Below are 21,355 nucleotides of genomic sequence, written 5' to 3'. Positions count from 1 at the left end.
ATCACTGACTAAAGGCTAGAAAGCTCACTCCTAATTGCCGAAATGTCACTTATAACCTGAATAGGACAAAAGCTAAGCCAAGCTGTTCTTTACAAATGAAGATCCCTAGAGTATTCTTTCAACTCCAATGCTGCTACTCCACTTTCGGCTCTTCAATCCAGGAAAATAGCTAAAGTAACTATTCTTTACACTTTTGTGTATTCTCGACATTTTTCATAATAAAATGTTTTAATTTACTCCCTGTAAGTGATGGGTCTAGCAGAACAAAATGATTAGTTTTTATATCCGAAAGAAAGCTTAAATGCTTTAAAAAAAGAAGCAGTAGCACACATGGGATGACTCTAAGGCCATGTGTAAAGATATATGCTGATGGTGCTTTAAGAAGGATGGTCTACAGTTAAAGGTTTGAGTGTCTTAAACCATGGTGTGGGGAAGAGGACTTAAAAGAATGCATTCAGGGCCGGGCGCGGTGGCTCACGCCTGTAATCCCAGCACTTTAGGAGGCCGAGGCGGGCGGATCACAAGGTCAGGAGATCGAGACCACGGTGAAACCCCGTCTCTACTAAAAATTACAAAAAAATTAGCTGGGCGCGGTTGTGGGCGCCTGTAGTCCCAGCTACTCGGGAGGCTGAGGCAGGAGAATGGCGTGAATCCGGGAGGCGGAGCTTGCAGTGAGCCGAGATCCGCCACTGCACTCCAGCCTGGGCTGGGTGACAGAGCGAGACTCCGTCTCAAAAAAAAAAAAAAGAATGCATTCAGTCAAATTCTGCATCTTTGTTCCAAACATCCTACAATTATGGAACCGAAATGCCTCACTGTCCCAGAGATATCTTTTCTTCATTAATCTGGTTTATAAACTTGGTTGTAAAAAGCAAATTCACCAAAGAATTCATCTAATAATAGAAAAAGAAACATTTCTGGACGAATTTGTGGAGGTATTCAATTTAATTTTTCATTTAATTTTTATTTAAAATTAAATTTTCATTTAATTTCCCTCTTTAATCCCATGCAAGGACACAGCAGTAGAAATATTTAAGAAATACTTCTCAACTGCATACAATTCTTATGTCTAAAACAAGTTTCTCACAATCTGGATTTTATAAATCCAGTTATTAGTATCTCAAACTTTAAATAATCAAAAGTCAATGGCAGCAGCCCAAGAATATGGCTTTCCCAAGGTATTAACTCACCCACCCACTCACCCCAAAGGAACTTGTCGGTATGCCTCTGTTGAGTCCCCTTCAAGAGACCCAAACTTAAATTTGAGAATGTGTAGCCCTCCAGTTCCCAACCTTCATTCCATCTTTTTTTTTTTTTTGAGGCTGGCAATAATCTGTACTATAATAGCTATATTAGAGAACACCTAATTCTCTTAGAGGAAAAAAAAAATTGCACAGCAATCTCAACACAAATGAAGCTGAGAGGACTGTCCAAGGATGAAAGCAAGGTACTCCTAGGTTAGCAGTTTTTCAAACCTATAGATGACATTTGGAAAGAAGTATACGCATAAGACTTCAAAAACCCTGAACACCAGAGACCTAATTAGCACATTCATTTTAGGAGCATGGGCTTTCCCTTATTCTTTTCTATAGCCAACCTTAATGGGGTTCAATTAAGGCAACAATGAAAGGTTACAAAAGTCTACAAAAAGGTCCCATTACAGTATTTAAACAGGGTTCGATTTTTTAAAATCGAATAGTTTACACCTTTTTGTTGTTGTTGTTTTGGGTTTTTGTTTGTTTTCTTTTTTGAGCCTGTCGCCCAGGTTGGAGTGCAATGGAGTGATCTCAGCTCACTGGAACCTCTGCCTCCCAGGTTCAAGCAATTCTCCTGCCTCAGCCACCCGAGTAGCTGGGATTGCAGGCCCCCACCACCATGCCCAGCTAATTTTTGTATTTTTAGTAGAGACAGAGTTTTGCTATGTTGGCCAGGCTGATCTCAAACTCCTGACCTCAAGCAATATGCCCATCTAGGCCTCCCAAAAGTGCTGGGATTACAGACATGAGCCACTACGCCCAACCCCGTATTTTTTTACCTAAGAGAAAATTCCTCCACTGGCTGATTTCTACCCACTTATAAATGTAAACCAATAAACACATTTTTCACTAATCTATCAACCTGACATACTCCAATACTCTAAGTCTAGGCCAACAGGTCATAAAGAAAATTACCCTAGAAACAGAGAAAGAATAAAATTAAGGGTTAATAATTTTCTTTTAACTTTTCTTATCAGTGTCTCAACAAAATAATTCAGGCCAGGTGCACTGGCTCAGGCCTGTAATCCCAGCACTTTGGGAGACCAAAGCGGGAGAACTGCTTGAAGCCAGGAGTTCAAGATAAGCCTGGGCAACATACTGAGAAACCCCATCCCTACAATTTATTAGAGGCTGAGGAGGGAGGAGCACTTGAGCCCAAGAAGTGGAAGCTGCAGTGAGCCTTGATTGCAACACTGCATGCCAGCCTGGGTGACAGAGATTTTTTTAAAAAAAGGGAGATTTCAAGCCCTGGCTTTTAAGAGAGAAGTATATTAACGCTTTTCAAAGGTAATTCTCTACCCATTTCACTCTTTTAAAAGTTTAGATTGCATGTTTAAAACCATACCCTATAATCATAGGAAGGGAAGGAAATTTTTCCAGTGGGGGTGGGGACTCAAATCTTTAGCTGACTCATATTTGCAATATCATTCACATTACATTCTTAAATTCTACAAGTTTTGTTTATTAGTTCACTACGAATTACAACTGGGTAGATATGTTTTGTGGTTACTAATGTGCCCAATTTACCACTGGCAAAGTCAAATTTAGCTAAACACCCATTCAATAACTACAATAAATGAAGTTTGTTTTTGCTTTAAGGTAGACATTTGTGGCCTGGGTACGGTGGCTCACTCCTGTAATCCCAGCACTTTGGGAGGCCAAGGTGGGTAGATCAACTGAGGTCAGGAGTTCAAGACCAGCCTGACCAACACGGTGAAACCCCATCTCTACTAAAAATACAAAATTAGCCGGGCGTGGTGGCGCACGCCTATAACCCTAGCTCTCAGGCGGCTGAGGCAGGAGAACCGCTTGAACCCGGGAGGCAGATGTTGCGCCACAGCACTCCAGCCTGGGCGACAGGAGTAAAACTCCATCTCAAAAAAAAAAGGTAGACATTTGTGGCCTGGAACTGTAAGACTTAATCCAACCTCCTATCAAGTTTTTATCCTGGGCATTATAGTCTTAAATTTGTCTTTAAAAGTAGTTACAAGTGAGTTCAGGGTTTCTTTTGAGAGCGATGAAAATGTTCTACAATTAATCGTGGTGATGGTTGTACAACTCTGTGAAAATATCAAAAACCACTGAATTGCACATCATAAATGGGTGAACTCTGTGGTATATTTCAATAAAAGGGTTATTTTTTAAGTAGTTACAAGTTGTTCCCTTGCTCAAGGATGTTTCCACTGATAAGCCTCTTCTCCAAACGTTGAAGGCTTAAAGTAGCCAAAGATACCACAAGTAGGGAAAGATTTCGTGACACCAAAGAAATAGGGAAAACCCAGAGAGGGTTAGGTCTAAGTTAATCAAACTCCAAATTAGGGAGAATGATACGCTGGAAAGGGAGTAAATGAGCTCCATATCATTAACACTTCTACCATACAAAGTGTGTAAGTTCCTCCCTCTTCTCTAGGAGTGGAACCAATAGGCTCACTCAATAAAAGATGCTGACTGTGGCCGTCGCGGTGGCTCACGCCTGTAATCCCAGCACTTTGGGAGGCCAAGGCGGGTGGATCACGAGGTCAGGAGATGGGGACCATCCTGGCTAACACGGTGAAACCCCGTCTCTATTAATACAAAAAATTAGCCGGGAGTAGTGGCGGGTGCCTGTAGTCCCAGCTCCTCGGGAGGCTGAGGCAGGAGAATGGCGTGAACCCGGGAGGCGGAGCTTGCAGTGAGACGAGATAGCGCAACTGCACTCCAGCCAGCGCCACAGAGCAAGACTCCGTCTCAAAAAAAAAAAAAAAGATGCTGACTGTATTAAAACATTTAAGGGCAGTTTTACACTTGGCTATAAAGATGAAGGAATCAAACTAGTAACTACAAGGAGTTAAAGCTGAAAAAAATTCTGTCTCTTGTGCCCTTGGGTTTGATTTAAACCTTCTCTGGACACAAAGAAGAAATTTGTGGAATCTAGGCCGGGCACGGTGACTCACACCTGTAATCCCAGCACTTTGGGAGACCGAGGCGGGTGGATCACCTGAGGTCAGGAGTTCAAGACCAGCCTAACTAACATGGAGAAACCCTGTCTCTACTAAACATACAAAATTAGCCGGGCGTGGTGGCACATGCCTGTAATCCCAGCTACTCACGAAGGCTGAGGCAAGAGAATCACTTGAACCCGGGAGGGAAAAGTTACAGTGAGCCGAGATCGCACCATTGCACATCAGGCCTGGGCAACAAGGGCAAAACTCCGTCTCAAAAAAACGAAAAAGAAAAAGAAAAGAAACTTGTGGAATCTATCTATGGCGAAATGTGAGACATGACATCTGAAAGCAAGAAAATAAGTTACTAAAGCCATAACTATATTCCTATCAAAATTTGGGAAACAAAAAAGTATTTACTGAACAGCCAACTATTTTTCTGCCTAATAGTTACACCCTTAAAATTATTAATCTCCAACTACCACAAAGTGATATGGAAAAATATCATTTGTCCTTAAACAGACATCTAAGTACAGTATCAAGGAGGAAATTAAAATTTGCATTTTAAAGGTGACAAAACCAGAAACCATATTAATTGTAAATTTAAGGTCTTGGCCCAGAAAACAAACCTGGTTATCCTACGTAGTTAATATAATTTGAAACAAAGGTGTCTGTTAAACTTCAAACTCAGAATTGAAGTATAATCTTCTTGACTTAATTACGTTTTCTCACATTTATCTTAGTATATTTTCAAATTTCTGAGAACCCCTAAGCTGCCATATACAAAATAATATAAGCACTCTAAGGTTTTCAGAAGCCAAGCAGTTTTGGGAGTCTCACTGAGAAAGCAGCTATAAACTGAAGCTATATTAAGTACCATTGGTAAAGATACAAAGGTAAGAACAAAAGGAGACAGAAATGTTTTATACTTCTCCTTACCTTCTAACAAGTAAAATATCAATAGTCCCAGTTCCCCTTCTAATATAACCATTTGTGTTCCAAAAACTCAGTGAACAAAAATCATCCAGAAATACAGACATTACATATATGACCATGGAAAATATTTCACACCTCTTGAAGGGTTTTTTTGTTGCTACATATCAACTATATGAAACCACTTGTTCACAGTTAGCTTTCCTAAAAACAAAACAGTTTCTAAAACAAAGACTGTTTACATCTCTTAAGAAGCCTTTGTTCCAACAAGACCCCTCTTCAAGAGCTACAACTTCTGGAAAGATTTCCCTTTTTGTGGTTATATCAACAACAAATACTCTCAAACTCTTTCCATTTGGCATAGGAGTTTGTTAAACAAAGGAGGAAGCAAGCCCCCTCCACACAAAGGAGGTCTCCAAAACAGCACTGGTTGTATTTGTAGATTATTGGTGCCTCTTTAACCCCTTTCCTCAGGCTGTACTATGTAGTACTCTCAATACAAAATGGTGGCCATCATGTCTGTCTGACATTCAGAGGGGGGAAAAGGCAATTCGATCACACATTTTGCAAAGATTACCATTAATATTCTAGCCAAGATGAGGAAATGGGTAGCCAAGCCTAACCAGAGCAACACTATCTTTTCAGGAAAAGGGCCCTCTAAAAGGCAAAGAACAAGAAAGCAAGATAAAGGATTTACCCCAGCCCTGGTATACCACAATACCAACATGGAGGACACCTCCCAGGAATCTGACTCCCCACATTTTGGTTACTAACAACTTAGTCAAGTTACCCAATTTCTGAATAAAATCCCATTAATGCAAATGTGCGATATTCATATTCACCCCTTCTAGCATGTGACATAAAGCCACATTACTACAGTGTGAAACATGACCTATTATTCAAGAATTAAAACCTTGGCTCTAACCAGCCCTGTTATAACTTCTGCAGGCCTCTTTGCACTAAGAGAAACGTACTTCCCTTAAGCAGCAAGAATCAACCTTGCCCACTTCGCTGTAAGAAATGGATCTATTTTCAAACATTTCCCTCATATTCGCTGGCTAGTTATTTTGTGAAGCATATAGTTCATCTCCCTTTTCAAACTTGCTTAAGAAAAACTAAAGTAGGTGTCCATGTTTTAATTTGGGGCGGGGAAGAGTTAGGATAAGAAGCCTTATTTTCAGGGATCTCCCTGAAAACAGCTTTCCAAAACATAATGATTACAAACAGAATCCCTACAACTCAAAATGGCATTACAAAGAGCAAGCTTAAGGGAGAAAGGGGTGGGAAGGGGTCTTCCTCCACTTAGGAGTGGGGGTGGGGGAAGAGAGTGGGGAGAAGATTCTTAAACAGTAGGAAAGGCAGTTAAACCCCCTTCCCAACGGTCCCAGCCCGTCCAACCGCCGCTTAGGCCAACTCGGACTCAGACCCTCCAGAAAGGTGAGCAAAAACCAGGGGTGTAGGAGCGCACCCAGTTCCGGCCACGGGGGAAGGAGTTGGCCGGGCTCTCCTCAGCGAACGTTGGAGCCGTTGGGGATGGTTTCAGCAACACCCACCCCTCACTCACTGCCCCCAGGCCCGAGGCGCTGTAGACAGGGCTGCAAGGGCTGCGGTGGGTGACTGCCTTTCAGCGCCCAGAGGCCGAGGGCCGGGGAAAACGAGCACGAAATCTTCGGAGGTCTCTTCGTCTGACATTCCCCTACAAACACGGCCTCGCCCCGACCCCATCCCCAACAGCACAGCCCAGGCCTCCCCGGGGAGCCGAGCGGCTAAGCCAGAAGAAGCCGGGTGTGTGAGCCTTCGGGAGCGCGGGCGGGCATAGGGCCCACCACCGCCTGTCCTGCCCCCGCCGCCCCAAAAGTGTCCCCCCAGACACTAACGCCCCCCACAACACATCCGCTCCGGGGCCGGACCTGCGGCTCCTCCCCGCCCCCAGCCAGCGCTGGCCGCCCCCTTCTTGACCCCGGCCCGGGGGACACCTGGAGGCCCGGGGACCAGGCGGTGGAGGGGTGCCCTGGTCTGGAGGGTGGGGCGCCCAGGTGAGGGCCGCTCCGGGCCGACGCCGCCACCACACAAAGGACCAGGGGCTCCCGCCGCCATATTGAAAACTTTCCTCCTCGCACGACAACTCGCAAGTCCCCCACCCCCACCCCACCCCATCACACACCCCCGCACCCCGGGAGCGGAGGCGAGGACCAGCCTGCTGAGCCTCGCCGGGCCCACAGTCCTCCCTCCAGCCCGCGCCTCCGCCGGGCTACGTGAGGAAACTCCCCCGCGACCACCCCCGGTTCCTGCCATCACTCCATCCGGAACCGAACCCGAACCTCCGGACCCGGCCGCCCGAACCCCGCGGCGACCCGGCCCTCCCGTGGCACCGCCGAAGTCCCCGGTTCTCCCACGCTACTCATCTCCCACCCTAGAGAAGCCCCCATCTTCCTCCCCCAGCCTCAACTCCAACCTTCTAGGCAGCCTCAAACTTGACGAGGCCGGTGGGGCGACCGGCTCCCCGCCCCCCGCGCCTCGGGCCTCCCCAGACCCGCGCGTCCCCGCTCCCTCCCCCAGCCACGAGCTGGATCCGGGGTGCTGGCGTGACTCACCGGCGGCGGCCGCACCTTACAGATCCCAGTCTGCTCGGCTATAGGCCGGATCTTGTGGATGAAAGCGAAGGGGTCCGCGAACTCTTCCCAGCTGGGCTCGAAGACTGGGCACTCGGGGGGAGGCAGGAACTCGCCCAGCGGGCCCGGGCCCCCAAGGGGCAGCGCCGGGCGCGGGCCCGGGTGCAGCGCGGTGGCCGGCTCCATCACTGCAGGCTGGGCAATAGGTGAGGCGAGGGTGGGCTCCGGGACCGAGGCTGCGAGCTCCACTCGGTCCGAGACCCGTGCAGACGAAGCTCTGGCGACAGCAAGTCCGAGTTGTACGGGCAACGGCAGCACCTTGGGCTTTTTCAGCCTCCGACGACGACGTCTCGCCGCAAACCCACGCCGTGCGCCTCCGCCGCCACGGCGAGGAAAAAGAGTCCCACCCCACCCCCACCCACCCACCCTCCGCGCATGGCTCCCCGCCCCGCCCCCGAATTAGGAGGGGCCGCGCCTTCCGCTGTGGATGGAGTTTATCCTTAGGGTTTCAGTTGAGCCAACTTTTATTGACCATTTACTATGCATCAGACTTCCTGCCCTGAAGAAGTTAAGTCTGGTAGAAAGGATCAGTCCCATAAGCCAATCATTCAATCATGTCAGTACACAGTGGTAGGTGCAGTAAAACCCAGGAGGGGGTTTTGGAAAGAGTATTGGAAATGGAGAAGGATTTTCCAGTAGAGATAACAGCTTGAACATACAAACAGCATGTTCGTGAGAAGGCAATAGTAGTAATAATAATAATAACGTAACACTTTTGGTCACTTTCATATCCTAGGCACTGTTCTAATTGCATTGCATGATTAATCACACAACCCTATGAGATAGGTACTCTTATTTCCACTTTACAATAAGGAAAGTGAGGCATAGGTAGATTAAGCAATTTGCCAAAATTCACATGGATTTAATAAGTGATGGAGATTATTGGGAGGTGGAGATGTTGCAGGGAAAATAAATATCAACAATCTATGACAAGGTCAGACTTGAGAGGGGCAAAAGGCTCTTGAAATAATCCAGACAAGAAATGATAGGGCTTAATTTAAGGCAGTGGTACTGATGATTATGAGGAAGGGATGCAAAGATAGGAAATAAAATTAGGACACAGTGACAGATTGGGGGGGAAGTTGAGGTATTAAGATTCAGATGTCTGGCGTATCTGCCTGAGCAGATGCTAGCCGGTTGGCATTGGTGGGACGTTCACCCCAATTATATACACAAGGCGAGTTATTCAAGGGAAGAAGATGCTGTGCTCATTTCTGGACATTTTGAATTTGAGGTGTCTCTGGTACAAACAGGTAGAGATACCCAACGGGGTATCCTTCAACGGACTGGAGGGCATAAATCAGAAGGGGCGAGATCAGAATTGGAGATATAAATCTGGGAGTTATGTGCATATGGGTGATAGCCGCTATTTAATGCTACTGTGTGTAAGGCACTGTTCTAAACGCTCTGCATGTGTTAGCTCACTGAGTCTTCGCAACCACCATATTGAGTAGGTACGATATTATCTTCATTTTGCAGAGCAGGCAACGGAGGCAAAGCGAGGTTAACGAACTTTAAGAGATATGAACACTTTTGAGGCGCCTTTTTTTTTCCTTTTGGCGGGGGACGGGAGACGGGGGTGGGTGGGTGGTGTCCAGCAGCCTCAGAAAAAGGGAGAAAGTTCAAAAAGTAGAACGTCAACATTGAAATGACCTCTTTCATCCAAAAAGGTGCCAAACGTATGCAAGGACTGCTTGTCAAGATCTTAGTTCTGCTTTCAGATTCACCTAGTGGAAGGAAATCTTTTATGCTTAAGAAGTCTTCAATTAAAAGGGGGGATGGGCGTGGGGGGAGAGGACAACCGCGTTCCCTTCAACAAATTATTCCCAGAGGTACCTGACCCCGGAAAGAGTTCACAGTGGTCCTGGGAGAACGTAGTCCTTTTCTTAGATCTCTAGGGCTTTGGGAGCTGGAGCCTCTTCCTGCTCCCTACTGCAATGGAGAATCAAGCCCAGGGGACAGCTAGCACACTATTAGAAGAATTATCAGTGCAAGATAGATATGCGATGTGGCAAGTTATGATAGAATCTAGGTAGTGGGTATAGAGGAATTTGATGCAAATTTCTTTTAACTTTACTGAATATTTGATAATACTAAAGAAGTTGGGTAGAAGAATTCTTATCGTCGATGGCTCTTTGGTGCGCATTCTGTGCCTCTGTGGGTCTTGATGAAGATTATGTCTTGTTACGCGCCCTCTCGGGAGAGCGTTGACTATTTTCACTCTTAACGTTTGCATCCTACAAGCCAGGTAGGCATAACTTTGAAACAAATTCTAGACTTACATGAGTTATGACTATTAACTGAGATCGACAGCAAGAACAAGCCTAAGAAAATCTTCCAATTCTCAGCTGCGTCCTACTATTCTCTATTCTCTATACTATTCTCGCTCCCAACTCTCAAGGTCTCCCAGTCCCGCTTCCTCCATTTCCGGTAGTGACCCTAAGTGATGAGATTCTATTGCTCCCAGATCGGGCCGCAGCTGTTTGGCTCCCAACGGACCCGGTGTGACGTTAAGGGAGGGGGCGGTTGCCGGCGTCTTGAGGGGAACCTAGGGACCGAGAGGACTCTCCAGGAAGGCAGCCGCTCCCCCGCCCGCAGCAGACGCTCCCCTTGCCCTTTATGATGTTTACATGGGCGGAGGGATCCCTCCCAGCTGACAGCCACACCGCGCCGGCGCTTCTTTTTTTAAAGAGCCTAGCCACGGGCGCTGATTGGCCGGCGGCCGGGCGCGTCAGCCTCCGGGGGCGGGGCCCGGGCCGCATTGTCTCGTCTGGGGCCGGCTGGACACCCCAGAGGCCGGACCTGGGCAACCCCAGCCTGGAGGTGACGGGGCCGGAGCTCCCAGAGGGCTGGGTGCGATGTCTGGGCGGGGTCAGGTTCGGGTTCCCAGGCCATAGCGGAGCTGCAGCCCAGGCGACCTGAGCGGAACCCAGCCCCGCTCCGAGTGCCACGTCTCCAGGAACCCCCTCCTTACTCTTGGACAACACTCCGCCCCCGCCCGGGCCTCCGTCCCCCAAACCGCCCTCATTTGTGCAGCGCCAGATCCTTTGGACACATCCATAGGTGTCTCCATCCTCATCCGGTCCATCCAGCTCCCAGACCTCACGTCTCCAACCGGCTGCACCCCACTTTCCAGCCTGCGCCCCAGATCTGCAGCCTTCACCCCTAGATCCACCCGCCTGCTGATGAGGCGCTCCCCGCGTTCCTTCCGGTAGCTGCGTTGTGAAGACCACGCTGCCGGGTTGCAAACTTGGGGGGACTTCCACCCCCCCCTCCTTGGGCGCCGTGCAACTACCCTGGGACCGGGTTCGGGGATGAGGGGGGCTGGCCGAGCTCCCCAGCGGCCGGCGCAGCACGTAGCGCACGTGTAGGGCCCGCTCCCCACCCCCTCGGTGCCTCTGACAAGTTTCCAGAGCTCCCGGGGTCGTCCGTGAGCCTCCCTTCCGCCCTGGCCTCCGGTCTCTGCTTCGCGCGTGCTTCTTTTTTTTTTTTTTTTTTTTTTTTTTTTTTTGAGACGGAGTCTCGGTCTGCCACCCAGGCTGGAGTGCAGTGGCCGGATCTCAGCTCACTGCAAGCTCCGCCTCCCGGGTTCACGCCATTCTCCTGCCTCAGCCTCCCGAGTAGCTGGGACTACAGGCGCCCGCCACCTCGCCCGGCTAGTTTTTTGTATTTTTTAGTAGAGACGGGGTTTCACCGTGCCAGCCAGGATGGTCTCGATCTCCTGACCTCGTGATCCGCCCGTCTCGGCCTCCCAAAGTGCTGGGATTACAGGCTTGAGCCACCGCGCCCGGCCCTCGCGCGTGCTTCTACCACCACTCTTCTAGCACCACCCTTCCCCTCCCAGCCTGGTGGATCCTCTTGTCTCCCCCAATCTCCAGTGCACCGGCTTTCCCTCGTCCTCTGCGCAGTCCATCTCAGCTTATTTCTCCAATGCCATTCTCTCCTCACCACCTCTAGGTGCCCTGGAATGTTTGCTGTCAGATGTCCCTTGTGAAACCCACAAACCCTTGCAATTTGGCCTTCTTGTTTTATTTTGTGTATTCCCACAACGTCTTATTACTACCCCCATTACAACACTTATAACTCAGTATTTGTCTTTTTTCCGCAGTGTCCCTGCACTCTCCCCATACATGTTCCTCTCCTGCCAGATTGTAAGCCTCTAGAGGGAAGGAGTAATGTCTCTCTCCTTGGCACCAGGCACGTGGCAGACGCCCCACAAATATTTGTTGAAAGGGAGGGTAAATGGCCTTGAGTTTCTGTGGCTCCAATTGGCTGTGGATGGAGCTTTCGGCTGGACAAAGAGAAAAATCTGGTTGACCTCATGAAGCAGGAAGGAGGCTCAGAACGGTGTTGATGGAGCCTCCACAATGGGTGGGCACCACGGGTGAGATAAACCCATCCTCCCCCATTCCCTGCCCTACTTGACTCCCAGGAACCAGCAACCCCTCCTATGCTATCGTCTTCTGCTGAGCTGGTCCCTTATGGGGGACTTCGGTGCTCCCTGTTCTGCCCTAGCCCCAGCTGTCGGTGCTGCCCTTGGGGAATGGCTCACACCTTGACCAGGCGCTCATTTCTGGGTTTCTGTCCTTGGGAAGCTGGGTCTGGGTCCTAAGAGCCACCTTGGTAACTAATAAATGCCTCTTCCTCCTCCCATCTGCTCTTCCTCTCCTGTCCTGGAATCCCTTTCTGATGACTCAGCCCAACTGAGTTCCAGGGTAACTGCGCTCTCAGTCTTGGGCTTTGGTTTACCTGGGTGTGGGGCTCAAAGGGCTAGACCCTTGTTGGGGTCAGTCGCTGACAAGTGGAACATTCCCACGGTGCTGCCAGCCCTGCCCACAGGGATTGGGAAGGGCAGGGTTAGCCACACCAGGGCTTCAGGGCTTGTTTCTTCCCATTCCGGTTGGGCAACTTTAGAAGCCCTGGACTCCCAAGGAGCAATCCTGTGAGCTGCTTAGAGAAGCTATAAGGATTAGAGGGAAACTCATGTTCCCTGTTCATCCCTCAGTGGCACCACCAGCACCCCTAATTCGGGTCTCTGGGCTGAGGGGCCCCTGGCGGCATGCTCAATGGCCGTGGATAGCTGGAATGTTTGGAATTGCCTGCATCTTGGATGAAAGTCTTACAATAGAATGAAAACTGCTGCAACACTGTGTCAGCACTTTACAGACCACCACTGTAAATTCCCAATTGTAACTGGGAATTTGGAATTCCATGTTCAACCAAATCATGCTGAGTGCCCAGCACAGCATCTGACACACTAAATGCTACAGGTGAATTCCCTTTTTCCTCTTTCCTGGCAGGAAGCAGGGACATGAGAACCACTAGAAACACTGTAGTAACATGAATAAGACGGCCATTAGCCAGGTGGAAATCATAGTCTACTGAGCACATCAGCCCTGTGAAATGAGTGGTATTAGTGTTACCATTTTTCAGATGGAGAAATTGAGACTCAGAAAGGTTAATTAGCCAAAAGTCAGACAGTAATAGCAGAGCTAGGAAAAGAATGTTATCCTAGTACCTACCTTTGATCTTCCCAAAACACCAAACTGACTTTTCTAAAGCTGAGGAAAAAGGACACAGAAGCCTCATCTCAGATCTCACCACCAGCTGCCCCTTAATCTGCCAACATTGATCCACTCTCCCCTCTAGACTACAGTGGCTTCAAACTTTGACTAATCTCCAGTATTTTTGTTTACATAGCAACAGCAACAAAAGTTTCACAAAACAGTATTACCTTTATATAGTGATGGACTTACATATGCTGGTTGAAACTCATTAAGTTGATTTTGTGACTTACAATGGACCTGGGCAACATAGGAAGATCCCCAACCCCATTTCTATAAAAAAGAAAAAAAAGGCTGGGCGCAGTAGCTCATGCCTGTAATCCCAAAATTTTGGGAGACCAAGGCGGGCAGATCATGAGGTCAGGAGATGGAAACTATCCCGGCCAACATGGTGAAACCCCGTCTCTAATAAAAATACAAAAATTAGCCTGGCATGGTGGCACGTGCCTGTCGTCCCAGCTACCCAGGAGGCTGAGGCAGGAGAATTGCTTGAACTCAAGAGGCGGAGCTGCAGTGAGCAGAGATCGTGCCACTGCGCTCCAGCCTGGGCGACAGAACAAGACTCTGTCTCCAAAAAAAAAAAAAAAAAAAAAGGTGTGGTGGCACACCCCTGTGGTTCTAGCTATTTGGGAGGCTGAGGTGGGAGGATCACTTAAGCCCAGGAGTTTGAGGCTGCAATGAGCTATGATTGTGTCACTGCACTCCAGCCTGGGTGACAAAGCAAGACCCCGTCTCTAAAAAATAACAATAATCGGCCGGGCACGGTGGCTCACACCTGTAATCCCAGCACTTTGGGAGGCCGAGGCGGGCGGATCACGAGGTCAGGAGAGCGAGACCATCCTGGCTCACACTGTGAAACCCCGTCTCTACTAAAAATATAAAAAACTAGCCGGGCGTGGTGGTGGGCGCCTGTAGTCCCAGCTATCTCAGGAGGCTGAGGCAGGAGAATGGTGTGAACCGGGGAGGCGGAGCTTGCAGTGAGCCGAGATTGCGCCACTGCACTCTAGCCTGGGCGACAGAGCGAGACTCTGTCTCAAAAATAAAATAAAATAAAATAAGATTTAATTTAATTTAAAAAAATTTTTTAAATCTTAATTTCAGCCACTCCCTCTATATTCCCCATGAACAATGGAAATCTCTCAGAATATCATCTGAGATATCATATACAAAATCAATAATTATATCTTTTCTCTTCCATTTGTTTTTCACCATTTAATTTTTTCACTGGTCTGCTTTTTTTTTTTTTTTTTTTTTTTTTTTTGGAGACAGAGTCTCCCTCTGTCACCCAGGCTGGAGTGCAGTGGCGTGATCTCACTGCAACCTCTACTTCCCGGGTTCAAGAGATCCTCCTGGATCAGCCTTCCGAGTAGCTGGGATTACAGGCACAGGCCCCCACACTCGGCTAATTTTTGTATTTTTGGTAGAGATGGGGTTTCACCATGTTGGCCAGTCTAGTCTCGAACTCCTGACCTCAGGTGATCTGCCTGACTCAGCCTCCCAAAGTGCTGGGATTACAGGTGTGTAATCTGCCACCCTGCCCAGCCACCTTTTCCTCTATCTCTATCCACAGCCCTTCAACCCCAGGGATCACTTTGTGCCTTATCTTTATAGCACCCTATGCTAAACAGGTGCCACATATAAGACCAAGAGCTAGCATAGAGTCTTCGAGCCTCTCAAGACCTGAGTGAGAGCAGGAGTTAAAAACTCAAATGCCTGTGTAGAAGCCAGACAGGTACATGGGGGAGGTGAGCAAAGTGGAGTCTGTGGAGAGGTGAGAATGCACGTCCAGCTACTGGGGGCCATCACTACTCAGACCAGGGTTGCACCAAGTTTCTATTTTTCAAGAGAAGCCAGTTATTTAGGCTTTTAGGTAAGCTCTCCCAGTTTGTTTGTTTGTTTGTTGTTTGAGACAGGGTCTCCCTCTGTCGCCCAGACTAGAGTGCAGTGGCATGATCTCATCTCACTATATAAACTCCACCTCCCAGGCTCAAACAATTCTCCTGCCTTGGCCTTCCAAGCAGATGGGATTACAGATATGTGCTACCAGGCCCAGCTAATTTTTGCATTTTTAGTAGAGACAGGGTTTTGCCATGTTGACCAGGCTGGTCTCAAACTCCTGACCTCAAGTGATCTGACCACCTCGGCCTCCCAAAGTGCTGGGATTACAGGCGTGAGCCACGCCTGTTCAGCTCTCCCAATTCTTTTTTTTTTTTCCCCTGGCTGGAGTACAGTGACACGATCTCGGCTCACTGCAACCTCTGCCTCCCGGGTTCAAGCTATTCTCCTGCCTTAGCCTCCCAAGTAACTGGGACTACAGGCACACACCACCGTGCCCAGCTGATTTTTTACATTTTTATTAGAGACAGCATTTCACCATATTAGCCAGACTGGTCTCAAACTTCTGACCTCATGATCCGCCCACCTAGGCCTCCCAAAGTGCTGGGATTACAGGCGTGAGCCTTCATGCCCACCCTCCAATTCTTAAATGTTCAATCTTTCATCAGATTTTTAAGAAACAGTGTGTGGTGGGCAGGGCGTGGTAGCTCACGCCTGTAATCCCAGCACTTTGGGAGGCCGAGGCAGGCAGATCACGAGGTCAGGAGATCGAGACCATCCCATCCCGCCTCACACAGTGAAACCCCGTCTCTACTAAAAATACAAAAAACTAGCCAGGCATGATGGCGGGCACCTGTAGTCCCAGCTACTCAGGAGGCTGAGGCAGGAGAATGGCGTGAACCTGGGAGGTGGAGCTTGCAGTGAGCCGAGATCACGCCACTGCACTCCAGCCTGGGCGACAGAGCGAGACTCTGTCTCAAAAAAAAAGAAACAGTGTGTGGGCCAATCACACATGCCTGTAGCCATGCCCCTTCTCCACCTGCCAGAAGAGACTAGTGGGATGATGAGTTTCTTGCCCTTCAGAAAAAACAATGGTTGCCAAGGGAGCATTAGCTACGGTACCCAGAGACAAATGCTGGAATGGAGGTGAGCTCCTGGCCTATCCCTACCCTATGGGTCTAGTTCATGTTCTTAGGCTTAAAGAACTCTGGCTTCCAGCAAAGTGCAGAGCCCACTCCTGGAACACATACCGGCTACGGGCACACTGTCATGGATGGCCACCCCTAACTGCAATGTGGATGAGGAACCTGGGTGGGGTGTCAGAGCTTTTTAATATTTATTTCTCCTTCTCTATTTTTTGCCTCCTCTAAATCCTTTAGAAAAGTGGGAATCGGATGGCAAGATACAGGAAGGTTCTCAGAGTGTTGTGCATCTGTGTGAAAATCTAAAAGGAAAAAAATTGGGATGAGGGTTTAGGAGTAAGGGAAGGTGGACCTCTCAGGTATGATGGGAAAGCGAGCAGTGCTGGTCTCCGTGGTTGAAGATGGTAGTCATTCCCTACAGAAAAGAGCTAACATTTATTGAGTGCTTGCTATATGCCAAGTATGTTTATATGGATACTCTCTTTTTTTTTATTTTTAAGAATAACTATTTATATAGAATGATCTCTTTTGATCCTCATAAGAACTCTTGAAAGTAGTCATCATTTTACTTTATTTTTATTTATTTTTTGTTAGCCCAGCCCTGTCCTGGGTAGCCATCATTTTTATCTCCATTTTATAGATGAGGAACTGGGCTTCAGAGAGGCTGAGTCATTTGGCTAAGGTCACATGGACAACAAGTCTCGCAGAACTAGATTCCAGCTCTGCCTGTCTGAGTCCTGAATTGGAGCGCTTAACCATCACCCACATATTGCCCTTCTCTCGAGTTCTGGCCAGTCCCCCGACACCGCTGTGCCTCTAGCACCTAGTGTAGTGTTTGTCCAAGAAAGGTGACCATTCATCATTATCATGTAGTCCCTATGATTGGCGAGTTAATAAATACTTGTTTAGTATGTTCTCTGGATCAGGTTTAATGCGAAGTGCTACGGATACAGCACTGAATCAAACAAAGCCCCTTAAGGGCTTATATTCTAATCTAGTGGATGGAGACAGACAATAAACACACACACAAAGAAGTAAGTTAGCTTCTGGTAGAAATAAATGCTGAGAGGCCGAGTGTGGTGGCACACGCCTGTAATTCCAGCACTTTGGGAGGCCAAAGTGGGTGGATCACTTGAGGTCAGGAGTTCCAGACCAGCCCGGCCAACATGGCAAAACCCTGTCTCTCCTAAAAATACAAAAATTAGCCAGGTGTGGTGGCACATGCCTGTAATCCCAGCTACTCAGAAGGCTGGGGCAGGAGAATCTCTTGAATCCAGGAGGCAGAGGCTGCAGTGAGCCAAGATCGTGCCATTGCACTCCAGCCTGGGCAACAGAGTGAGGTTCTGTCTCAAAAACAAAACAAAACAAACAAAACAAAACAATGAAATAAATGATGAGAAAAACAGAATACATGATAAAAGTACTGGGAGGATGGAATGGGAGGAGTGGCAAGGGCTGTTAGCCACAATGATCTAAGGCAGCAAAGAGAACATCAGAACTCAGATCCGAATGTTAGGAAGAAAGCAGCTATTGGAAAATCTATAGTGGAGAGTTCTAAGAAGAGGAACATTGAATGTCATGAAGACATTGTAAAATTAAAAAAAAAATAGAAACAAATTTTAAAGAGGAACAGCATGTGCAAAGACCCTGAGTCAAGAAACAGCTTGGTGTGTCCAAGGGACATACCAAGAAAAACAAAAGAAAAAGAAAGTCCCTGAGGCTAGAGAGTGGGGAGGGAGATGAGGTCAAAGCAGCAGGCAGAATGCTAGATCAGAGGTGGGCGTGGTGGCTCACGCCTGTAATCCCAGCACTTTGGGAGGCTGAGACAGGTGGATCACTTGAGGTCAAGAGTTCAAGACCAGACTGGCTAACATGGCGAAACCCTGTTTCTACTAAAAATACAAAAATCAGCCAGGTGTGGTGGCAGGCACCTGTAATCCCAGCTACTCAGGAGGCTGAGACCGAAGAATCGCTTGAATCCAGGAGATTGGAGGTTGCAGTGAGCTGAGATCACACCACCGAACTCCAGCCTGGGCGACAGAGCGAGACTCTGTCTCAAAAAACAAACAAACAAACAAACAACAAAAAAAGCAAACACTAGATCAGGTGAAAGCCTGCAGACCATGGGTAGGAGTTTGGGTTTCAACTTATTTGCAGTGGGAAGGCACTGGGGAATTGTAGGCAGGGAGTGGGTATCATTTGATTTACAATTGGAAAAGTCTGTCTGACTGCCACGTGGAGAACAGATTGCAGAAGAATCAGAGTAGAGGTGAGAGATCAATTAGGAGGTGGTTGCAGTAGTCCAGGAGATGATTTTGAAAAGTGGTCATGTTCTGGGTAAATTTTGGAGGAAAAGGTAGCAGGATTAAATAGACTGTGGAGTATTAAGGAGAAAGAAGGCTGGGTGTGATGGCTCACACCTATAATTCCAGCACTTTGGGGGCCAAGGCAGGAGGATCACTTGAGGCTAGGAGTTCAAGACAAGCCTGGCCAACACAGCGAGACCCTGTCTCTATATAAAAATCAAGAGTAAAAGAAAAAAAAAGGAGAGAGGCACCAGGTATAACTCCTTGATTTTTTTTTTTCCTCTAACTGGGTGAATGGTGATGCTATATACTAGGGTAGAAAAAACTTGGGGAGGAAATTATTTGGGAGGTAGGAGGAATCTGTAGTTTTATTTTGGTTCTGTTAAAGTTGAGATACCTTATCATCCAATTGGAGATATTGAATAGTTAGGTAATCTGGAGCTCAGGATAGGGATCAAGATAAGAATCGGGGCTAGAGATAAGATTTGGGAGTTACCTGATACATACATACACACATTCATGTATGTGCGTGTGTGCGTGTGTGTGTGTATATTACTTAGAGCCATGGGACTGGGATAAAATCACCCAGGGAAAGTATGTAGGAAGAGAAGAGAGCCCTATGACACTCCTACATATATAGGTTGGGAAGAGATCGAGCCAAGTAAGGAAACTGAGAGGGAGCAATCAGCATGGCAAGAGAGATGCCAGAGCAGAAAGTCTCTCTTTTTTTTTTTTTTTTTTTTTTTGAGACAGAGTCTTGCTCTGTCACCCAGGCTGGAGTGCAAGTGGTGCAATCTTGGCTCACTGCAACCTCCGCTTCCCAGGTTTAAGCGATTCTCCTACCTCAGCTTCCCGAGTAGGTGGGACTACAGGCGTACACCACTGCACCCAGCTAAGTTTTGCATTTTTTTAGAGATGGGGTTTCACCATGTTGGACAGGCTCGTCTCAAACTCCTGACCTCATGATCTGCCCGCCTCGGCCTCCCAAAGTGCTGGGATTACCGGCGTGAGCCACCACATCCGGCTGTGCCCCCAGGAAGTCTTTAAAGGAGGTGGTAGCGGTCAACTGAATCAAAGTTGCAGAAAGGTTAAGTAAGATGAGGAGGGAGAATGTGAAATGAAGTGGGGCTAATTAACGAAGACAACACTTTAAAGGGGCTTTGCTGTGTGCGGTTGTAGAGAAATGGCACAGAACTGGAAGAGAACGCGAATTCAGGGAGGTATTTTGCTTTTTGCCTTCTTCCCATTGGGAGATAATAAACTTCCTTTTCCTAGTGATGAGAATCGTCCAGTAGAAAGGGAGAAGTGGATCATGCAGAAGAGGAAGAGGATAACTGCAGGAGTGGAGAACTTGGGAAGGCGAAAGGGAGTAGGAGTCTGAGCCTAAGAGTCAGTGGAACCAACAAGAGGGAAGGAGAGAATGTAGGAGAGATGTAAGGAAATAGGGTACACGGTGGGGGTGGGGAGGTGAGTGCTCAGTATCTAAAAATATACTGATGCTGGTCTTTAGGGTGAATGCGAAGTCATAGCTCCCAGTGATGAAGCACACACAGGTCACATGTAAGTCCTGCGTGTTCCTCTGACAATGGGGAGTAGGTGGCTAGGACGCAACAGTAACATCACAGAGGGAGCTTAGCTCAAGGGTAGAAAACTGGGGAGACCTTTGTTTGCTGTGCCTGGTCTCACCGTCTGTTCATTACTCCTAGAGTGACTGGTCCTTATCACCCCAGCTCCTTTTTTTTTTCTCTCTCTCTGTCTCCTGCCTTTTCCAGAAGTCTGTCAAGCTCAGAGGGCTGAATGAGAGCAGTCTTCCCTCTGTGGCTGGGAAACTACACAGGAGGTACCAAAGGGGAACAGAGCTTATGCCTGTGGTGGTGAAACCCTTTAACTGCAATTAGAGCCTTACTCCCTGCCTAAAGTCTTTTTTTTTTTTTTTGAGGGAGAGAGAGAGAGACAGAGAGGGTCTCACTGTCCCCTAGGCTGGATGGAGTGTGCAGTGGCACGATCTCAACTCACTGCAGCCTCGACATACTGGGTTAAGGCGATCCTCCCACCTCAGCCTCCCGAGTAGCTGGGACTTTAGGCACATACCACTACACCTGGCTAATTTAACTTTTTGTAGAGATGGGGGTCTCACTATGTTGCCGAGGCTGGTCTCGAACTCCTGGCCTCAAGTGATCATCCTGCTTTGGCCTCCCGAAATGCTGGGATTATAGGCCTGAGTGCCCACACATTTTCACTGGGTGATTTTTATCCCAATCCCACCTCACCTGGCCCTAAAGCCCCACCTCCTTTCTTTTTTTTCCCCTGACGTGGAGTCTTGCTCTGTTGCCCAGGCCGGAGTACAGTGGCATAATCTCGGCTCACTGCAACATCCGCCTCCCAGGTTCAAGAGATTCTCCTGCCTCAGCCTCTTGAATAGCTGCGATTTTACAGGCACGTGCCACCACGCCTGGCTAATTCTTGTATTTTTAGTAGAGAAGGGGTTTCGCGCCATGTTGGCCAGGCTGGTCTCAAACTCCTAACCTCAGGTGATCCACCCGCCTCGGCCTCCCAGAGCGCTGGGATTACAGGCGTAAGCCACCATGCCCAGCCCCTAGAGCCTTTTTATTCAGTGTATGTGCATATATATATATATATATATATATGACTAAAAGTCTTTCCTTAAGGAAGTCAAGTAAGAAATGTTTAATCTGTAAAGCCTTACTACTATAAGATTTTTTTT

General features: G+C 48.0%; 2 protein-coding genes and 1 long non-coding RNA gene across 6 annotated transcripts in view; 2 read left to right on the top strand and 1 right to left on the bottom strand.

Moving 5' to 3' along the window:
• The window catches only part of KDM5B (lysine demethylase 5B), an 83,469-nt gene extending 74,403 nt beyond the window's left edge, over positions 1 to 9,066 (bottom strand). The window contains exon 1 of one of the 4 annotated variants that reach the window (XM_050762270.1): positions 7,705 to 9,066. In XM_050762270.1, the coding sequence (XP_050618227.1) occupies positions 7,705 to 7,908 (204 nt within the window). In that variant the 5' untranslated portion in view covers positions 7,909 to 9,066. Of the gene's footprint in view, positions 1 to 6,578; positions 6,701 to 7,565; positions 7,631 to 7,704 lie in introns of those variants that run through there. The other 3 variants (XM_050762293.1, XM_050762283.1, XM_050762288.1) reach the window with 3 other exon arrangements.
• TMEM183A (transmembrane protein 183A) overlaps positions 1 to 21,355 on the top strand; it is a 604,310-nt gene that overhangs the window by 317,069 nt on the left and 265,886 nt on the right. The window lies entirely within an intron of this gene.
• Positions 10,506 to 11,869, top strand: LOC126939606 (uncharacterized). The gene is made up of 2 exons (XR_007720428.1): positions 10,506 to 10,993; positions 11,740 to 11,869. It is a non-coding gene; the product is annotated as an uncharacterized LOC126939606 (long non-coding RNA).

This window comes from Macaca thibetana, chromosome 1, assembly GCF_024542745.1.
Source record: "Macaca thibetana thibetana isolate TM-01 chromosome 1, ASM2454274v1, whole genome shotgun sequence".
Lineage (NCBI taxonomy): Eukaryota > Metazoa > Chordata > Mammalia > Primates > Cercopithecidae > Macaca > Macaca thibetana.
This window is presented reverse-complemented; position numbering and strand designations above follow the sequence as displayed.